Source organism: Wallemia ichthyophaga (genome assembly GCF_000400465.1).
Source record: "Wallemia ichthyophaga EXF-994 unplaced genomic scaffold scaffold16, whole genome shotgun sequence".
Taxonomy (NCBI): Eukaryota; Fungi; Basidiomycota; class Wallemiomycetes; order Wallemiales; family Wallemiaceae; genus Wallemia; species Wallemia ichthyophaga.
The window spans coordinates 72,323-90,779 of record NW_008806289.1 but is presented as its reverse complement, the minus strand read 5'-3'; the positions used below and the strand labels follow the sequence as shown (position 1 = coordinate 90,779).

Genomic DNA, 18,457 nt, shown 5'->3' with positions numbered 1-18,457 from the left:
AAGTAATCTGGCATAGAATGTAGGAGTAATGTAGCATTTAGCAATAATAATAGTAGTAAAACCATCAATTACACCACTAACATTGATAATATGGATAAATGGAAAGAGTGGAAATTTGACTCAATTTTATAACTATCTAACCACGTCTCTCCTCACCTTTGCCGCGTTTGGTACCGGAAGGACGACGTGGACCACCCCACGGCCCGCTGCCGAGATTGCGCGCTCTAATCTGTCTGCCAACGTACCACTCCCAAGCCAATTTCATTACGTCACCGTCTGCAGCGTATGGAGAGGGAATTTCAGAGTAGCCTGGGCGTGCGGTTGGGTGGCGGAGGTAAATGAAGCTGCAAGTTTGGAAGGAGGGTTCTATATAAGGAGGAATGAAGAGGAAAGGGGAAGCGTAGTTTGGGAGGTGGAAGGGGAGGGGTGATTGAGATGATTGAGGAGGTTGCTGAGGGTTTTCAGATTTCTCATTCAGCTCGCCTCCTTGAATTTCTTCAGTCTCCTCATTTTCACCCCCTTTTTCACCACTTTCACTCCTCAAAGTCGCAACAAGGCGTGGATTGCACCCAACCAAATCACCAGGATCAAGGCGAGTGTTTGGATCATTGTGCTTGTAACCATTAAGAGTTACGTGCCCTTGAGTGATGATGCTTCTGGCTTGGTAGATGGAGCTAGCCATGCAGCTTCTGAAGAGGAGGTGGTCCAGGCGTCTCTCCAACTCAACAAACATGAGGGAGGTAACTGGAGTGGATGGTGATTGGGTCTGCGGCTGCTTATTCCACTTTGCCAGTCCCTGTCTATTGCTCTTGCTGTTGGTGATAATTGGTAGCTGCTGTGGTAAAAACCATTTTCTGAAAATATTCTCCTGTAAATAATCCCCGTGGTAAGATCTGACAAGCTTCTTAGCCTTAAATCTTTGCTGGAATAGAGTCGCAGATGTTTTATTGAACTTTGTATCCAACTGCTTAAAACCATAAGAGAGGTTGAATAAATTATACAGATTTGAATCCCTCCAGGACATTCTCACTAAACACTTATTCTGGTTATATATATTCCTTAGTTTTGTCATTTCCTTCTTCCTTGGTGATGTCCAACAGCTCGATTAAACTGGCAGATGGTAATATCCTCACTAAAAAAATATTGAATTTTGATACAATTCAAGCCATCTTCATCAATCCCTCCTTCCACTCCCTCTACAGAAACTCCCTCCTATCCTCCCCCAAACTTCCTAAATCCTTAAGGGACAAATTAGATTCTAATAAAATTTTCACTTTACACTACCTTTATACCTCTTTCTTAGTAAATATTGGCAGACTAAACACTACCCTCACCTTCCAACCTCAAATCAGATCTAATTTACGCGTTTTTTATCCTATCCCCTCTCTAAGACTGTCTCACTTTCTCCTTGGTGACTCCCCAAGGATTAAGAATGTTTTGAACGGCACCCTCGATCCTAATTGTGTATCCTTACAAGATGTTCAACTCAGGCTCATCAATGGTATCCATCCCCCAACTCCCCTCACAAACTTTATCTTTATTCTCTTCAACTCGGCACAAACCATCAACAGAGACAACCTCCACTCCGGCTTTACCCTCCACAACCTCCTCTGGCCATCCAACATCCCCTCTCACCTCGCCTCCAATGCCTTTCTCTGGCTTGTATACCACTACTTGCACAAGGTGTCTGATGATCAATCCCATCCCAATCCTTTCGACGACGACTGGAGTAGGCAGCACCCAGGCAGATGTCCTCGCTTGGTTCAACTCAGTGACGCTGAGTTGATGCACGAGAACATTGACCTCCCTGAAGACCTCGAGTGGGCAACCCAAATGCAGCAGCAGAGAATCCATTTCCTCACTCAACTCAACCCTCAATCAACAGACCATGAACCTTCCATTACACATGAAAACTTTAACTCTCACTCTCTCCTCGCCATCGCTACCAAAGACGCTCTCGAAACTCCCCTCCACAACTATCAAGATGACCTCGCTAACGAACCAACTCACGCTATTTCACGCAAGTTGGCCATCATCAATTCCATCTGACATGATTGACGTGATAATAAACATACATTTCATACAATCTTCTTTTCATTGACGCCGCTTTATTGGGCCATGTGCATATACTCATTACTATTCGGACTCAAGTGAGACTGCGTCGGTGTATTTGGGAGAGTGGGTGGCAGTGTGTTTGGGAGGTGGTTCATATTATTCACTCCACCCACTCCACCCATGCTATTCACCCCACTCATTCCGACCCTTCTTTCCCCTTGCTGCTGTTTCTGGTGGTAACTTGGGAAATAAGACGAGCTGCTGTCGTAGTAATAGCTCGGTATAGGCACGGGGGGTGAGTGCATGGCGAGTGACTGGAACGTGTTCATAACCGGCGAGAAAGTGCCGTTGATTGGTGTGGCTGGGAGGATTGGGCTACTTGACGACGCGCTCCAATTGGTCATCCACTCCGACGCGCTCGACGTATTGCGTGATCTGCCAGCGTATTGTGGTGCTTCTTCGTGCGCGTGTGCTTGACCTTGGTTTTGACCCTGCTCATAAGCTGGGGCATATCCGAACGAGTCGACGTAAGGCGACGGTGTACTCGCGCCGCCACTGCCGCTGCCACTCACACTACCGCTCATGAGGATAGAGTGCGGGTGGGGGAGGGAGTGTGGGTGCGGGTGTGCGTGTGCTGGGTGTACATGTGTTTGCTGCATATTCACATGCCCATTAGGCCTATACGTGCTAACCGTAGACCGTCTTTTGCTCGCAGGCAACTCGCTGTTAGTGGTGAGGTTATCCACCAAATGCAAGCTGTTCAGTGACTTCCTCTTGATAGCGTGCTGGCTCACGACGCTGTTCTCGACATACTCGCCCACATTCGCTTCGAAAAGGGGATAGACGAGCTGCTCAATCCCAAACTGCCGCGCTAGCACGAGGCCTCGGTCCAGTGGTATCCAAACGCCCTTGAGAGATATAGTGCCCGTCTTCACCACCTGCCTGCTCTTCTCGTTCTTCAGGATTCCATCCCGCTTGCCCCGCGTGATGCGCGTTATGTTGAGAAGCTTCGTCCCGTTTATCTGGTCATTATCCTGTCGCCGCGCTACGTAGTTGCCGCTATCCACCTCCACCGTCCACACTCGTGTCTTGTTCTCCTCCCACCACAGCTCATGTACGCGATTAGGCATTCTTGTTTCACTAATGTTGCTCTCTATGACCGTCTCAGATTAAAGATACTCCCTTCTAGGCACCGCTTATTTTGAATTTACGTGTTCGCGTGCCGAGCTTAATTCACATCCCTACAATAGTGCGACGCGAGGACCCTAGAAATGGCGATACAAACGTTATAATCGATTATATAGTCGGTGTGGGCGCTGCATAAGCTTGGAACACTGCACACTGCACCTCGCTCTCGTTGTGCAGCTATCCCTGCACTCCCTGCGTCGGTGACCGTGGGTGTGTGTGCATGTGATTTGGGTGATGTGGGTGATTATAAAGGGTAAATCCTTGTAATCGCCGTGGTCTATGTGGTCCAAGTATATTCACGCTAGCTCCGCCTGACTCCCGTCGTGCACCTACCTACGGGACCAATTCTATGCAATATTTCCAGGGCATTAATTTAATTAAGCTTTTAAGGTTTTAATTTACAATTTACTTGATTCTAGACGGGGCGAGTAGGCGGAGCCCCTATTTGCAACTCCACTCGTCAAGCACAGTGGGTGTACTTGACACCATAGTCGATCACTTATCTTGCCGGCTAATAGCCCCATCAACCATTAGGGCAGACGCGTGTCCACAGCCAAGATGGCTACTTTACGTGGACCTATCACGTACGCTTTATTATATCCAATTTGTTGTACTAAAATGTGTTATATGCCCAAATTTCCGTATGCTATGACTCCCACGACGTCCCTCTCGATGCACAAATTGTTATCGGCATCAATCTGCGTACTAATAACCCTCAGCATACTCATTTACTCGATAAACGGTGTGTCTGGGGTACAGCACGCAATTTCCCCCTAACACCCCTCAGACGATAAACAACATTGCAACGAGCTGCTCACTGATACTCATTTAGAGCGTGGATTGTACACTGAAAACTGCCTTCCAGCCACTCACTCTCGTCTATCCGCTGAGCAGTGTTTGAGTGGTGAGCAAGTCGCTTTCATCGGTGACAGCACCACACGCCAATTATACGACAATTTAGCTCTTTTTCTCTCACTTAGAAACCCTTCTGTGGCGAAACACGCGGACAAATCTAGCGGCGACAGTGCACGCGCACTTTCTATCCACTTTAAATGGGATCCATACCTCAATTCCACCGACTTGGACACACTCCCTCGGAATACCTTTACCGTACTCGGCACAGGTCTCTGGTACCTCCGCTACGTCGATATCCAGTCCTGGTCAGCCACCGTGGACTCCGTCTACACCCGCACCCTCCCCTACAACTCCCTCCTCCTCCCTGTCCTCCACCCGGAAATCAACAAGCTGTCTTCCGAACGCAGCCTAACAATAACTGACGACGATGTCGACGCAATGAATGCCGATCTCAGTGTACGCCGCACGATCCCCATACCTTTCGCGCTGAATGACATAGTCAGCGCATCCCCCAACGAGACCACCGATGGTCTCCATTACTCCCCCAAAGCGTTGCACCACGCTACACAGCTCCTACTCAACTACTGGTGCAACGATCTCACACCATCCAACAACGTCTCTTGCTGCAGACCGTACCCTTCACCGCGACCGATGCAATTTTTGTGTCTCACTTTCCTCGTCCTTGTTGCCGCCGCCAAAGTGGTACAAGCGGCATTCAAACCCGATCACCCGCGTCAATACCTCCTCACACAATCGTCCATCTTTGCTGCTGTACTCCTCCTCGCTTATCTCACAGACAGATCGCATATTTTCACGAAATCCCCTAAGCAGTTCTCCCTATTAGCTGTACTCCCCCTGCTTCTCATGGTCGGTGGAGTGGGCTACAAGACCGCCACGCGAAATCAAGACAACACGGGTGTGCTAAATCGTGCCCAGACGGATGAATTAAAAGGGGCGATGCAGCTTGTTATACTCATCTACCACTACTTCAACGGGTCTAAACACCCACAGTTCTACATCCCCGTGCGCATCCTCGTTGCTTCATATCTCCTCCTCCAAGGCTACGGGAATAGTATGTATTTCCTCAAAAACAACCAACCCACAATCCCGCGTTACATTGCAGTAATGACACGGTATAATATCCTCACTGCGGTTTTGTGTCATGTCCTCGACGTACAGTACATCACTTACTACTTTATCCCCATCGTCACCATTTGGTATACAGTTCTCTGGATTACCTTCTACTCTTACTCGCATTTCAACTCTAACCCAAAACTTGTCTCCATCAAACTGCTGATATCTCTCGCGCTTTCGTTGGCTGCTTTGAACATACCCTACTTGAATAGCGCTATACCCTACGAATACAAATTCAGACTTAATTTGGATATCTTGGCGCCATTCACAGGTGCATTAGTGGCTGTCCTAATTCACCATTCCGAAAACACGCAGACGCATCGGTGGATCAACACTACCACCATTTCGATATCCGCTGTAGTAGTGGTGATGATGATTGTGCTAGATACGCTTGTTACTCCCATCAAGTACACCTACAACCAATATCACACCTTCATCTCCCCCATTGTCGTAATGGGTTGTTTGGTGTTGAGGAATTGCTCTAACGCTGCTCGCTCTCATCACTCCACCCTCCTCGCTCAGCTTGGTAGATGCAGTTTGGAGCTGTTTGTATTGCAATTTCACCTCCTTTTGGCTGGTGATTCAAAAGGTACACTCGTACTACTCCCTTACTCAAACAAACTGCTCAATTTCGCTGCTGGTTTGGCCTTGTTTATCCCACTCTCAATCAAGATTAACGAGGTATCTACATATTTTGTCGGAATCGTTGTCGCTTTTGTCACCCCAAATTCCTCTCATTCCTCTCATTCCTCCCTACCACTCAACAAATCACCCATACCAGACACCACCCTAACCACACTCTCGAAACGTCGTCAAATCATCCTCATCATAGGAACTGCATTCGTATTGTCATTCACTAAATTATTCTATTAGAATGTTATGTTATCATGTTATAGAAAAGTTGAAATTTTTATGTTGGTATATTTACAAATAGTCTGTTAGCCTAATTGCCAAATTGAAATGCCTGAAAGTGTCGTATATACTGTGTTGAGCGTATGTATAGTGTTTTATCTACTTTGCTACCTTGTTGAGCTTGTGTTGAATGCCAATTTATATAGAGTAAGTAACCCATGTGAAAAGGAAATGAAAGAAAAAGGAGCTTGGAGTGATGCAACTACAATGTACATGTGCTAGCTACCATATTCATCTCTGCTACCACCATGTTGATGAGTTTTAATCGACTTGACCCAATCGTCCTTCAAAACCTCCTCAATCAGACACCTATCTTTTGGATTTGGTGCTAACATTTTTAATATAATTTGATGAGATTCTCGTGGGAACTCCTTGATTGGATGTAACTCTGTCAACTTTGGTGGTCTCTTCCATGTTTGCTCATATTGTGAGAAAGTTGGATCAGCGATTCTAGCAACTCGCCATGGCAACTCTTGATTGGTCATGCAGTAGAATACGATAGCTGCTGACCAAATATCAACTAATCTAGCATCGTACTCTTTCTGTTCGAATAGCTCTGGTGCTATGTAAGGCTCTGACCCACATAGACCTTTTGACATGTGTGTCTTCTTCTCCCAGCACATTCTAAATACATCTGAGACACCAAAGTCTGTAATCTGTCGAGTGTGAGATGTGAGATGTGAGTTTTGTTAGTCTGCTCACCTTAACAGAACCTCTACCATCAAGTAACAAATTCTCAGGCTTAATATCCCTATGAGCGACACCCATAGAGTGTAAATAACTAATTCCGGATAGAATTTGCTTAAAGAAACCCATAGCAAGTCTATCACCAAGTTGACCTTTCTTGATAGCAGCGTACAAGTCACCACCAGGACAATACTCCATAACTTCACACCAATGGCTATTCTCATCTTTAACTAAATCTACTGTCTCAATGATGTTATTATGATGTAAAGTGGATGAAATGCAAAACTCTGAAGTGAGCTTCTTAACGTATTCCTTCTCAGTTTCATTTTTACGCCTCTTTCTGAATTCTTTAACAGCAAATAATTTTTCGTCTGATCTATCCCAACGATGGGCCAATCGAACAACAGCAGTTGCGCCTCTGCCGATAGCGATCTTATCACAAACGCCGTACTTCTTACCCAAAGAAGCTGTTGAATTATGATCATCCTTATCCTTATTGTGTGAAGATGCTGATGATTTTCTATTAAGTGGCGCGGGTAATAAATCTAACAGGGCGTGACTGAGTTTACTGCCACCGTCACTGTTGGTTTCGCTGTTTGCCCTCTTTGCCTGTTGCCTTGAAGGTGGCCGTGATGGTGGCCGTGAAGCTGGTTGCTGTGGTTGCTGTGAATGCTGCGAGTGCTCTGAGCCCGCAGAAGACTGCACCTGCTCCTTATCCTTATCCTTATCCTTATCCTTATCCTTCTTATCAAATAATTTGCTGAATTTTGAAGTTTTCTTATCTGGCTGTGGCTGAGTAGCCATCAACTCGCTATTTGCTGTGTTTTGTGGTGGTAATGGTACAACGAAGCGTAAGCTAAATTCAGCGAAACCCTAAAATGAGTTCCGGGGCGGACGAAAAATAATTTCGACCAAGGAAAGAAATTTGAACGAGCTCTTTTTCAATAGTGGCTGAGGTGAAAATTTTCGACTAAGCGACGATATCTCACAGATTCTGAATGAAATGAGAAAATTTTGTCAACGAGGAAACAAGTATGAATGCAGTATGTAGATAAGACACAGTATTAAACTAGGTTAGGTCTGTGTTTGACTCCTGAGAAAGAATCGAGGCTACAGGCGATAAACGGGTCGAATGCCGACCAGTCGCAACCACAAGTAATTATCTAACAGAAGTAATTTATACAGGAGAGCCATTTGGTGGATAATGACACTATAATATATCTTGCGAATGGCTTCAAACGCTCAATTCTAAGAAATGCTCGCTATGATGAAAAAATAGCGCGAGAATGAGCATATGTAATTGCTCTACGCCCAAGATATTGTAGTGATCAGCAAAAGAACCAGGAACGCACTAAAATCATACAAGGAGAAGAAAGAAAATGCCTTCAAGAACGAGTGGGGATTGACGAAAATCTAAACATAATAAGTTCGGGGTAAAGGTATTTTGATCAACTCAAATGACGCTTGATGGGTTAATTTGTGACTAATAGTACAAAGCAATCGATGCTATAAATAAATATCAAAATTTTTATTCAATCCTAATGACTTATATACTGTGATTGTAATTCTATTAGTCTTTTCCTTTTCCTAATCCGTAAAAAACTCACTTGGAAAACTTTGGTTACATCACCCACTCCAGTTTCTGCCCTGAGCAAATCATCGTGAATATTCTCCAGGCACGCGTTTGAATAGTGGTTCCACCTGTTGTGTCTTATTAGACCTTGTCTTAATCTTACTCTATCTATCCACTTACGTGCTAACATCTCCATATAACAATGCAGGCGCTTTTACTTTCTGCTTCCCCGTCTCTGCATCACAACGCTTACACTTGAACGTATCGTGCATGTGACTAGGCGTATCTGGGTAATGCTTGAATATCTCCCTCAGCAAGTCCTTGGAGAAGTGTCGATCGGCGTCTTCGGCTTCATCCACTACACACGCCGACAGCGACTGCTTGTATGCCTGTCTCATCAGGACTTGCTCTTCTAGCGTACCTGTACCGATGAACCTATACACAAAGCATTCTTTCTTCTGTCCATCACGCCACACTCTCGCAAGCGCTTGCTGATCTGCAGCTGGATTCCAGTCTGTTAGGTCGCGTTAGTTTTCACCTTGAGCTCGACACCTAACCAACCTGGATCAAACAATATCAGTCTGTTTGCACCTATCAGATTCAATCCACATCCACCAGCTTTAGAGGAGAGGAGGAAGATGAACTCCCTTGAATCTGGCTGATTGAATCTGTCGACCAGCTTTGCACGCTTAGAAACTGCAGCTGTTCCGTCTAAACGTAGGAATGACCACCTGAAGAAACATGAGATTATTTACCCACATTATCACTTACAACGTACCTTAGTGCCATGAAGAGCTTCTCGAGTAGATCGAGCGTCTGGGTATAATTGCTAACCAAGACAATCTTGTCGTCAGAGTTTGCACGCATGCGTTGTATAAATCTATAGTGATATTAGAGTTTATTACGTCTGCAACACCCAATTACCAACCTCATCAAGACCATCATTTTGCCACTCCATGAAGGATTTGGTGGCAGGTTTTTATCCAATCTCTCTGCAACATAATCAGGAGGTAGAAGATTCTTAGAGCCCGGTATATCATCCTTAATGCTAACCAGATCTGGATGATTACACAGCTTCTTGAGAATCGTTATGGCTTTCAGTGGTCTTGATGTTTTTCCTTTCAGCATGGTTTGTGTTTCAGGAGAGTTGATAAAGAATTTGTACAGCTCCAACTGCAGTGGTGACATTCCCGTGAATACCACATGCTCATACTTGACTGGTAAGAACTTTGAAAGAATGTCGTTTGTACGCCGTATAATGAATTTACTGACTAATCCATTAAGTTCCTTCAGCTTCTCCTCACTCATCTGCTTTTCCTTATCTGTTGCGAGGGCATCGCGACCTCTCAAAATGATATTTTCAAAGTTCTTCCTAAACTCATTCTTATTACCGAGGTAGTCAGGATTAGCGAATTGAAGCAACGAGAAGTACTCTGATAGGTCATTCTGTATGGGTGTACCTGAGAGAATGACTCGCCGTGTACACTGTATCTCAGTGAGTGTCTTAAATGTAGTCGATTCTGAATTCTTCAATCTGTGACCTTCGTCGAGCATCATTAAACCAACTTGCGCTTTACCAATTACACTTTGAAGTGTTCGGAGAGTCTCATACGATACGATCATGACTGCAGCTTATCAGTATGATATGCGATGGATAGATAAACAAACCACCAACCTGGTAGAGTAACACTCCTTCCCGATGCCATACACCATTGCTTGACTTCGTTGTGCAGTTGCTCCTTTGTGCCTTTGTGATCGACAACTAAACATCCAACTTGATTTGGACCGAGCCATTTTGTAAATTCGTTCGCCCAATTTCGCACAAGCGAGCTTGGACATACGATGATGCACTTATCCACTGTCGGCCTCCCAGGACGGGGTGACTGCTTGAGCAGAGTCCAGAGCAGAGCGATACACTGAAGCTGTTAAGCGTCGTCAGAGTGTGATATATCAATAAAAATCAATACGTACTGTTTTACCTGAAAGTAAAAGTTAGTGAATGATAAGACGACGAGAGTGTATCACCCACCTAAACCCATTTCATCTGCCATGATGCAACCATGAGCGCTCGGCGACACGAGACCAGTGGTACATCTGTACAAAAACTGAAGAAGGTGTCAGCTGTGCGAATGGTGTCGATTCACCACGAGTCTCACCTTGACACCTTCAACTTGGTGGGGCCGTAATACTTTCGATAGTCTAGGATCAATGACGACGGGCACCTGCTGGACCTCCTTCTCGAGCTCGTCTCTATTTTTGATACCGAGTATTTCCTTAACGGAGCGATTGCGCCTATCGACAGGCTTAGGAGGTTCAGCGGGGGCCACACTCTCACTTTCATCCTTCACCTCCTCGACAAAATCCACAGTAGGATCATAGAGCACAATAGCATGCTCGCCCATAGGATCATGTAGAGGCCTGGGTGGCATGGGAGGTTGTATGCGCGTGCCCAACGCGACGCCCGACAGCGGTACAACCACTTGCTCGCCCGTCGATTTATCCTTGATCGAAGGTATTCTGAATCCCCGTCCTAGTACGGCACTCGCTGAGCGTACTTGGTATACTGGATAGAGTGTCTTGAGGTCGAAACCTAATTCCCTATCGACGCCGCTATCATCCTCATATGCGTCATCAGTTCTGCCCCTTTTGCGATTTTCTTTCAAGTCGTCTTCCTTGTATGACACTCGCTTCTTCGCAACGCGCTTTGGAGCTGCTGATCGAAGTCTGTCTGAAGAGACTGTCGGGACTTTGAAAGGCTTGGAGAGGGCTGAGGACGATGGAGCGCCGGATGCGCTGCCTGTAGACGATGTTGACGACGAAGGCTCGCCTGGATTATCGACTGGTTTCCCGCGGTACATTGAGATGAGAAAATGATGGTTGATAAGAAGGAGGAATGTGGGCGTAATAGCAAGACAAGAGCCAAGGCGTTGCTGGAGATGAATATATGTGATTATTCTCATGTAAAACGCGCTATTTGATCTGCAACTGCAGCTCCGTCGCCACTGCGCCGTATCGATTCACAAGCACAACTGGGAACGCGTGTGATTAGAAATTTGAAAGATGGATATGGTGTTTTGAGTATTTAATATCAATATAATACCCATTTTGTAAACAAATTTAGTCTCTTTTGGCTGTGAATAGACGTACAAACATTACATGATTCTCAAGCGTAGCAAACGAAAATAGAAAGTAGATTGATACACGAGAATTACAAGTACAAGATAACTTAAATGGATTTGATCCGCTGTAAATGCTCTTAAGCATCTCTTATGAATGAATTTGATCGCTGCATCATGATCACAGCAGCGTCGAAGCAATACTCTCCAATATTCAGCCAGGATTTGATAATGCCTGCTGGATTGTGAGATATCAAGTGAGCGGAGACAGTACTCACCTCTGGCATCCTTATTCTTCACCCTCTTCAAAGCCAGTCTTGGTTTGCCTAAGTAAATTATTTGGTGTAAAATATGTACTCACGTTAACCCAGTCGATCTTTTCACGCCTGCTAGGACGATTGAGATGAGCACAGCATCGAATGCGTAATGCGTGAGTTCTTGGAGCGCGTTAATTGAAGCGGTTGAAATAAATCAGCTACTGACTTGCTAAACCAAACATGATGATGGTTGTTGAGAAGGAGGTGTGTGTAGTTCAACACACACGCACAGCACACGCAACACACAAATACTCCCACAGCACACCACTATTAAAGTTATAAACTACTATGAATTGGAAGAAGCTTGATATAACAAAGTCAAGAGTAAATAGAGAGCCTAAACAGCGTTGAAGTTTGATTATTGAAGAGTCAAGTGAGTAGATAGATTTGTTCAAGTGTTGAAATTGGATTGTTCAGAGTAATGAATTTAATACCATGCTTGTCTAGATCCAGAAGGTCCTGCTTGTGGTTGTGGCTGACCATCTGCATGACGAGTTGATGATCTCAAAACTCTGTCAGATTGTTTAACAGCGGGTTGAGCTGAGGGGTTAGCTGCAGCAGCAGCAGGAGTTTGAGCACCTGTGGCAGCTTGAGTGGTAGCCTCTTCAGGAGCTTGTTTACGTCTATCATCGTATCTCTGTTGAACAGACCAATCGAAAACATAATCGTATTGGAAGCCTTGCCTAATGAATAAGTCTCTGAATAACCTTCTCAAGTAAGAGTAATCAGGCTTATCGTCGAACCGTAAAGATCTAGTGTAATTGAGGTAGATAGCAAACTCATGAGGGAAACCGCGACATAAAACTTCAGTTGAGCTAACCATCTTTTTCTCCATAATTCTATCATATTTTTGCTTCTTTGTGGTAGCTTTGAGACCTTGCCAAGGTAATTGACCACGTAAGAAGTACATGAAAACGTACCCTAAGGATTCTAGATCATCACGTCTAGATTGCTCTACGCCCAAGTGAGTATTGATGGAAGTGTAACGTGCAGTACCAGTGAGGTTCTTATTCTCACGATAAGGTATGTGTAAATGAGTTTTTGGGTCTCTATACTTCTTAGCTAAACCGAAATCGATGATGTTAACTTGGTTTCCTCTTTTAGCGATGCCCATAAGAAAATTATCAGGTTTGATGTCACGGTGGATGAAATTGCGCTTTTAATTCAAGGTAAGAGAGTTGAGTAGGAGGAGTAAGATTAAACTCACGCTGTGAATGTATTCAATGCGTGAAATTAGTTGATCTGCGAGGAGTAAAACGGTTTTCAAGGTGAAACGGCGATTACAGAAGTTGAAAAGGTCTTCAAGGGAGGGACCGAGGAGGTCAATGACCTTGATAGAGATGTGTTAGGGGAACTTGAAATTGATTGGGATAATTCCAACTAACCATTGCATTGTAATCGCATTCTCTACCAAACCAACGTACGAAAGGGACACCAACACCGCCAGCAAGAGTTTTGTATACTTTCGCCTGTGATTGGTTGTAATCAGACATGTGTAAATGCCTATAAAGCACACCAAACCCACCTCATACTCAAGCTGTGGGTGCTTTGCCTTGATGGATTCTAATTTGATAGCCACCTCTTCACCAGAGATGATATTAACACCAAGATAGATATCACCTTTGACGTAACTTAGATAGGGAAATTATAATCAGCCTAATAAACACCCACCAAATGAACCTGAACCTATTTTCTTACCAATTCTATACTTACCGCCAACGCGGAGGTCCATACTGAGAATATTGCTATCCATGATTCTATCAAGATATTTAGAATTTAGATTTTTTTATTTTTATTCCCAACTTACGTCTCAAACCTTGTAGAGACTAAACAAGGCTCGATGACGGCGGGATAATCCACACCACTAGAAAGTAATTTAAATTAAAATTGGAATAAAATTATTTTAATTTAATTTCGTCTGGCTCTTTATATACATCTACCTCATTCACTCACCTTGTCTATCCGCTTTCCATCTCACTATCTCACCCTTAACCCATTCCACCATCACTCAATCAAATTCACGCGTTTTATTTCTTTTCACTTTGTCTTAATTTGATAATGATTGAAAATTTAATCAACCTTATAGAATACACGTGTAGCCACTCACTCATCGAATCAGCCTATTTCTACTCTAGTCTACTCTACTCAATCAACAAATCCACGACCTCAATCTACTCTTTGGCTTTCACTCTACTCAACTCTTCCAGATTCATCGAATGCTACGACCTTCTCATCGAAAACTACGATGAAATCCAACACGACGTTAAGTCTTGGTTACTCCTCGCTGAGGTTTCAGAAAAACTAAATATTCACTTGGACGCTATGAAAGCTGCTAAGCAAGCACACGCCTTACTTGATCGAAACACGCTTCTTCTCTCTCCTTCTCTATCCATTGGTACTGCTTCTTCTACCGCTGCTACTGCCTGTAGGTTAGGCAGAATCGCTAAATCTACAAACAACCACAAGTCCGCTATTGATTACTTCAATCAAGCTCTCTCCCTTGATCATTCTCTTTGGGAGGCTTTTGATGCTCTTTGCGCGTTGGGAGCTAATCCAAATCCAACTCTTCTATTATCAAATCCCTCACAAGTACCCTCACAACCTTACCAACAACCCTCTCTGCGGCACTCTACCTCATTTTCCGACGTCGGCCTCTTCACTCCGGATATGGCTCCTCGCCCAGTAGCCAAATTTCGTCCACCTACGTTATCCATCGACACCCCTACCAATCCAATGTTCGTTGTGATTCATCTCTTTCTACTCACTAACTCCACCCAGCACTCAGAACAACACTTTCACTGACGACGACAGCTTCGCTCTCCCCCCATCAGTTCTCCCAAAGCGTCCACGTGCCACCCAAAAGCAAAGTCTCCTCCAATCAAGTCTCAGACCCATAACAAAGAAGGTGGGAGCGTGCTAGTTGCAACGACGCATAATCACTCACCCAACTACACAGCCAGCCAAACAAACACCCGACACACTAGCACAGGCGAGACGAAGTAACAGACTAGCCAACTTTACCTCCAAAGTTGGTATATCCAAGGTTAGTCATGGGGTTGCCGAGCGATGTGAGTATCTCACCAATTACAGCCGCCCGCGCGCGACAAGCGGAAGAAGCCATCACCATTAGCTGCGAGCAAGATGTCGCGTGCGACTGGGCACTCTAGCCAGAGTCAGAGTCAGAGCCAAAGCCAGAGCAATGGCGACAGTAACGGCGTAAGCAACACTACCAAACAAGCAGGCGAGAATGCGAGGGAGGGGGAGGAGCAGCTAAACGAGCTATTACGTACGCTCGCGACTGCGCGCGCGGCACTAGGTGCTTACCGTAGCCACGAGGCGATATCAACGCTGAATGCGCTTCTCGGTCCTGATCTTGGTGCGGGTGCATACGGCACACACGTCGGTAGCGGGCCCGCGCGCACACCCACGACTCTATGCTGGCTGGGCCGGGCGTATTTTGAATGTGCTGACTACATTAAGGTGTGTGAAACGTGCGTTTATTACTACTTGCCACTCACCACTCACAACAGTCCGAGCGGGCATTCGCAGCGGCGCGCGCACTAGCTCCGCATAGAAGTGAGGATATGGATATCTACTCGACGGTGCTGTGGCATCTTAACCGGCCTACGTCGCTCGCTTTTCTGGCGCACGATCTCGTCCGTGTCGATAAGAAATCGTGTCAGTCGTGGATCGCTCTCGGGAATGCACTGTCATTATCGAATGAACACGCTGATGCTCTCGTCGCTTTCACTCGCGCTGCTGCAGTAGCACCCCTCTCCGCATACAGTAATGTACTCGCCGGACACGAATGCATTGCTAAAGAGGAGTGGGATAATGCTGCACAGTGGTTCCAGACTGCTATACGCATCGATAGACGCATGTATAACGCTTGGTATGGCTTAGGTATCGTCTATCTCAACCAAGGCAAGACGACGCTATCGGAATACCACTTCAAGAAAGCTACCGATATTAACCCCTCAAATGTCGTTCTCCTCTGCTCAGTGGGATCCGCTATTGAGAAAGGGATCGCTGATAGAGACAGAATTGATCTTCTTGATGCCGCATATCACGCTTATAATAAGGCTTGCAAGCTACAAGAGAATAGCGCTCTGGCGAGATACAAACGCGCTCATATACTCTTTTTGATGAACAAGTTCCAGGTGTGTAGTGTTGCTGCTACTAAAAGTATCATAATTAAAATCACCCTCAGCTAGCACTCCCTGATCTCCTCTTCTTGAAGGATGCAGCACCTGATGAAGTCAACGTTCATCTCCTCCTCGGTCGTGTCTATCGCCGTCTCGGTAACGCTGCTGGTGCCGCTAGGCATTTCGCTATCGCTCAAGACATAGAACCGAAATCTGCCACCTTAGTTGGAGAGATTATTGAAAATCAGTACAGCAGCTAGTAAACACACTGCACTTTTGCGTTACATAATTACCAAAGTTGTTCTATTTATTGTTACAATATTATCTTTATGATAGCAAGAAATCCCATAATCCATATGTATCCTTGTAGTCGTGATGCACGACACTCACCAGCCAGTAATTATCATGTACATTCTTCATTAGCTGTTGGCTTGCGCTCTTGGGGCTGTAGAGCATTGACCATTCAAGCCAAATGTCGAATGCTTCCTCCTGCAGAAAATCTTCAGCTGAGATCTTTACAATATATCATAACCCACCCTCCATGCGTTGAATGAAACATCTTCAATTATCGTCGTTTGGACTACTTCTTGACCTGGAAAGATACCCCAAGTGACAGCATTGATGGTATCCTCATAAAAATTACTTCTCATTTCTCCCTTGGCATTACCTGCATAATAACCACCATCTTTCCAGCCATCCAATCTCTTACAGAGCGGTTCGAGTTGATGGTCAGGTACCCAAAATTCGACGAAAGCTTTTTGGAAGATCCATCCATTCTTAGGTCCAAACCCAAAAACAGCATCACTAGATTCAATAGCATCGACAGCAGGCTGTGAACCGACGGTCCACCAACCCTTTTCTGCCAATTTGAACAAATAATCTTTGATAGAGTTTGACTCGGGATCGAGATTCTCCTCAAACCAAGGCAGACATGATATATCGCCATTGATGTATTTCTTGAATATTTCATTAATATCACTTGTTTGTAGTGGATAACCCCACTGTCTGAGAGCGTTTTGGGAGGACGTTTTGAGTGATGCACCCCATCCATCTAATTCACCATAAGCCGGTGATCTGATATCACCATAACGACCATTTGGAAATTCGTCCCATAGACTATTACCACCAGATGATGTCTTGTTGGAAGACGGCAAACCTGAGTCTTCAGATGGTGGATGGTGTTTAAGTGCGTGCAGCGCCCTCACTGCTGCTTCATGAGCTGTTATGCTCAGTTGTGGTGGAGCTCCCGATGTATCGTGACCTGTGCTGCCATTCTTGATTTTTGTCAGTTTATCACTTTGTCATTAAGAAATAGGTTGCCACGACCAACTCACCTCTGCTACCAGTCTGTTTCCGAGGCGTGCCCGTTCCAAGGCATCAGAATTCTTGTTTGTGAGACCGTTAGGTTCTAAACTAGAAGAGTCGAGTCCAGCGGACCAACCAAGATTGGCTAGTATTCTCCTCACACTCTTTTCAAGATTAAGAGTGCAGAAATGTGTGGCGTGTAGACTCAAATGACGGTATTTATCTTTCTCGCTGTTAGTTTTATCGATCAGTTGGCGCACCATCGATGTCGACAGCTCAACACCGTAATCCTTAACCAAAGCATCGTCATTCTTTGTATGTGTTAGCTGCTAAATGAATACTTTAGTATTACAGCACGCACCTTGATAGGTTCCAAGTGATCCGAGATTACAGATGGGATATGCGCGCCACAGAGGTTAGCCAATCTGCGCAAACTTGGTACGTTTTGTATAGGCATAATACCGGGTATGATTGGGATTTCGATACCATTCGTCGCGCACTTGTCAAGCCAATTGAGGAAAGCATCGCTATCGTAGAAGAGTTGAGTGATGATGAAATCAGCGCCTAGATCTTGTTTGAGTTTGAGATAATTGAGATCCTGTGCAGCGCTGGAGGAGTCTTTATGACACTCTGGATAAGCAGCTACACCGATACAAAACGAATCGCCGTGTCTTTGTCTGATGTAATGAACGAGGTCTGAGGAATGGCGGAAAGCTGCATCAGTCTCAATCCAATACTCATGGCCTCGTGGAGGGTCACCTCTAAGGGCGAGAATGTTATCAATTCCGAGCTGTTTGGCTCTATCGAGAGCGGAATCGATGCGAGTTTTGTGCATATTAGTGCAAGTGAGGTGCAAGAGAACATCTAAGCCTAAGGATCGAGCGGTTGCGGCTAATTCGAGGGATCGCTCGTCAGTACTGCCACCGGCGCCCCAAGTGACGGAAATGAAGCCAGGATTGAGGAGAGAGAGTCGTTGAAGACGAGATTTAAGGTTAACGAAGCCCTTTTAAGGAATTAGAGGGGATTTTTCGAGTACACGCCAACGAACCTGCTCAGTTTTCGGAGGGAAGCTGAGCTGGAGTGAGAAAGAGAATAGAAATGGAATGACTGAACACACAACTCAAGGCTGAAGAACGGCTCATTAGACTCCCGTGACTGGCTAATTTTATC

General features: G+C 45.2%; 9 protein-coding genes across 9 annotated transcripts; 3 read left to right on the top strand and 6 right to left on the bottom strand.

Moving 5' to 3' along the window:
• Nucleotides 1–136: 136 nt before the first annotated feature.
• On the bottom strand, nt 137–1,024 carry J056_001524 (Putative 37S ribosomal protein -like protein; the record flags this gene model as incomplete). The annotated part of the gene is made up of 1 exon (XM_009271152.1): nt 137–1,024. One exon carries the CDS (start codon nt 1,022–1,024, stop codon nt 137–139), a length of 888 nt encoding a protein of 295 aa, XP_009269427.1.
• Nucleotides 1,025–1,089: 65 nt separating this feature from the next.
• J056_001523 (Ino eighty subunit 1) lies at nt 1,090–2,049 on the top strand (the record flags this gene model as incomplete). Its single annotated transcript, XM_009271151.1, has 1 exon — nt 1,090–2,049. One exon carries the CDS (start codon nt 1,090–1,092, stop codon nt 2,047–2,049), a length of 960 nt encoding a protein of 319 aa, XP_009269426.1.
• Nucleotides 2,050–2,108: 59 nt separating this feature from the next.
• Nucleotides 2,109–3,185, bottom strand: J056_001522 (Protein SOK2; the record flags this gene model as incomplete). The annotated part of the gene is made up of 1 exon (XM_009271150.1): nt 2,109–3,185. One exon carries the CDS (start codon nt 3,183–3,185, stop codon nt 2,109–2,111), a length of 1,077 nt encoding a protein of 358 aa, XP_009269425.1.
• A 706-nt stretch (nt 3,186–3,891) lies between these two features.
• J056_001521 (putative O-acetyltransferase CAS1) lies at nt 3,892–6,105 on the top strand (the record flags this gene model as incomplete). The annotated part of the gene is made up of 2 exons (XM_009271149.1): nt 3,892–3,985; nt 4,031–6,105. The coding sequence occupies 2 exons, from the start codon at nt 3,892–3,894 to the stop codon at nt 6,103–6,105; spliced, it is 2,169 nt and encodes a 722-aa protein (XP_009269424.1).
• Nucleotides 6,106–6,362: 257 nt separating this feature from the next.
• J056_001520 (DNA repair protein rhp54) lies at nt 6,363–11,262 on the bottom strand (the record flags this gene model as incomplete). The annotated part of the gene is made up of 11 exons (XM_009271148.1): nt 6,363–6,800; nt 6,847–7,704; nt 8,439–8,532; nt 8,585–8,918; nt 8,966–9,135; nt 9,183–9,284; nt 9,333–10,029; nt 10,080–10,326; nt 10,376–10,383; nt 10,434–10,509; nt 10,561–11,262. 11 exons carry the CDS (start codon nt 11,260–11,262, stop codon nt 6,363–6,365), a joined length of 3,726 nt encoding a protein of 1,241 aa, XP_009269423.1.
• A 398-nt stretch (nt 11,263–11,660) lies between these two features.
• On the bottom strand, nt 11,661–12,019 carry J056_001519 (uncharacterized protein; the record flags this gene model as incomplete). Its single annotated transcript, XM_009271147.1, has 4 exons — nt 11,661–11,755; nt 11,799–11,836; nt 11,882–11,957; nt 12,004–12,019. 4 exons carry the CDS (start codon nt 12,017–12,019, stop codon nt 11,661–11,663), a joined length of 225 nt encoding a protein of 74 aa, XP_009269422.1.
• A 245-nt stretch (nt 12,020–12,264) lies between these two features.
• Nucleotides 12,265–13,590, bottom strand: J056_001518 (Casein kinase I-like protein hhp1; the record flags this gene model as incomplete). The annotated part of the gene is made up of 5 exons (XM_009271146.1): nt 12,265–12,993; nt 13,045–13,167; nt 13,223–13,306; nt 13,363–13,457; nt 13,509–13,590. The coding sequence occupies 5 exons, from the start codon at nt 13,588–13,590 to the stop codon at nt 12,265–12,267; spliced, it is 1,113 nt and encodes a 370-aa protein (XP_009269421.1).
• Nucleotides 13,591–13,895: 305 nt separating this feature from the next.
• J056_001517 (Protein bimA) lies at nt 13,896–16,242 on the top strand (the record flags this gene model as incomplete). Its single annotated transcript, XM_009271145.1, has 6 exons — nt 13,896–14,572; nt 14,616–14,742; nt 14,794–14,880; nt 14,928–15,317; nt 15,368–15,997; nt 16,048–16,242. 6 exons carry the CDS (start codon nt 13,896–13,898, stop codon nt 16,240–16,242), a joined length of 2,106 nt encoding a protein of 701 aa, XP_009269420.1.
• Nucleotides 16,243–16,309: 67 nt separating this feature from the next.
• On the bottom strand, nt 16,310–18,429 carry J056_001516 (Methylenetetrahydrofolate reductase 2; the record flags this gene model as incomplete). The annotated part of the gene is made up of 6 exons (XM_009271144.1): nt 16,310–16,471; nt 16,519–17,256; nt 17,317–17,598; nt 17,649–18,290; nt 18,336–18,357; nt 18,401–18,429. 6 exons carry the CDS (start codon nt 18,427–18,429, stop codon nt 16,310–16,312), a joined length of 1,875 nt encoding a protein of 624 aa, XP_009269419.1.
• Between the last annotated feature and the right edge of the window lie 28 nt (nt 18,430–18,457).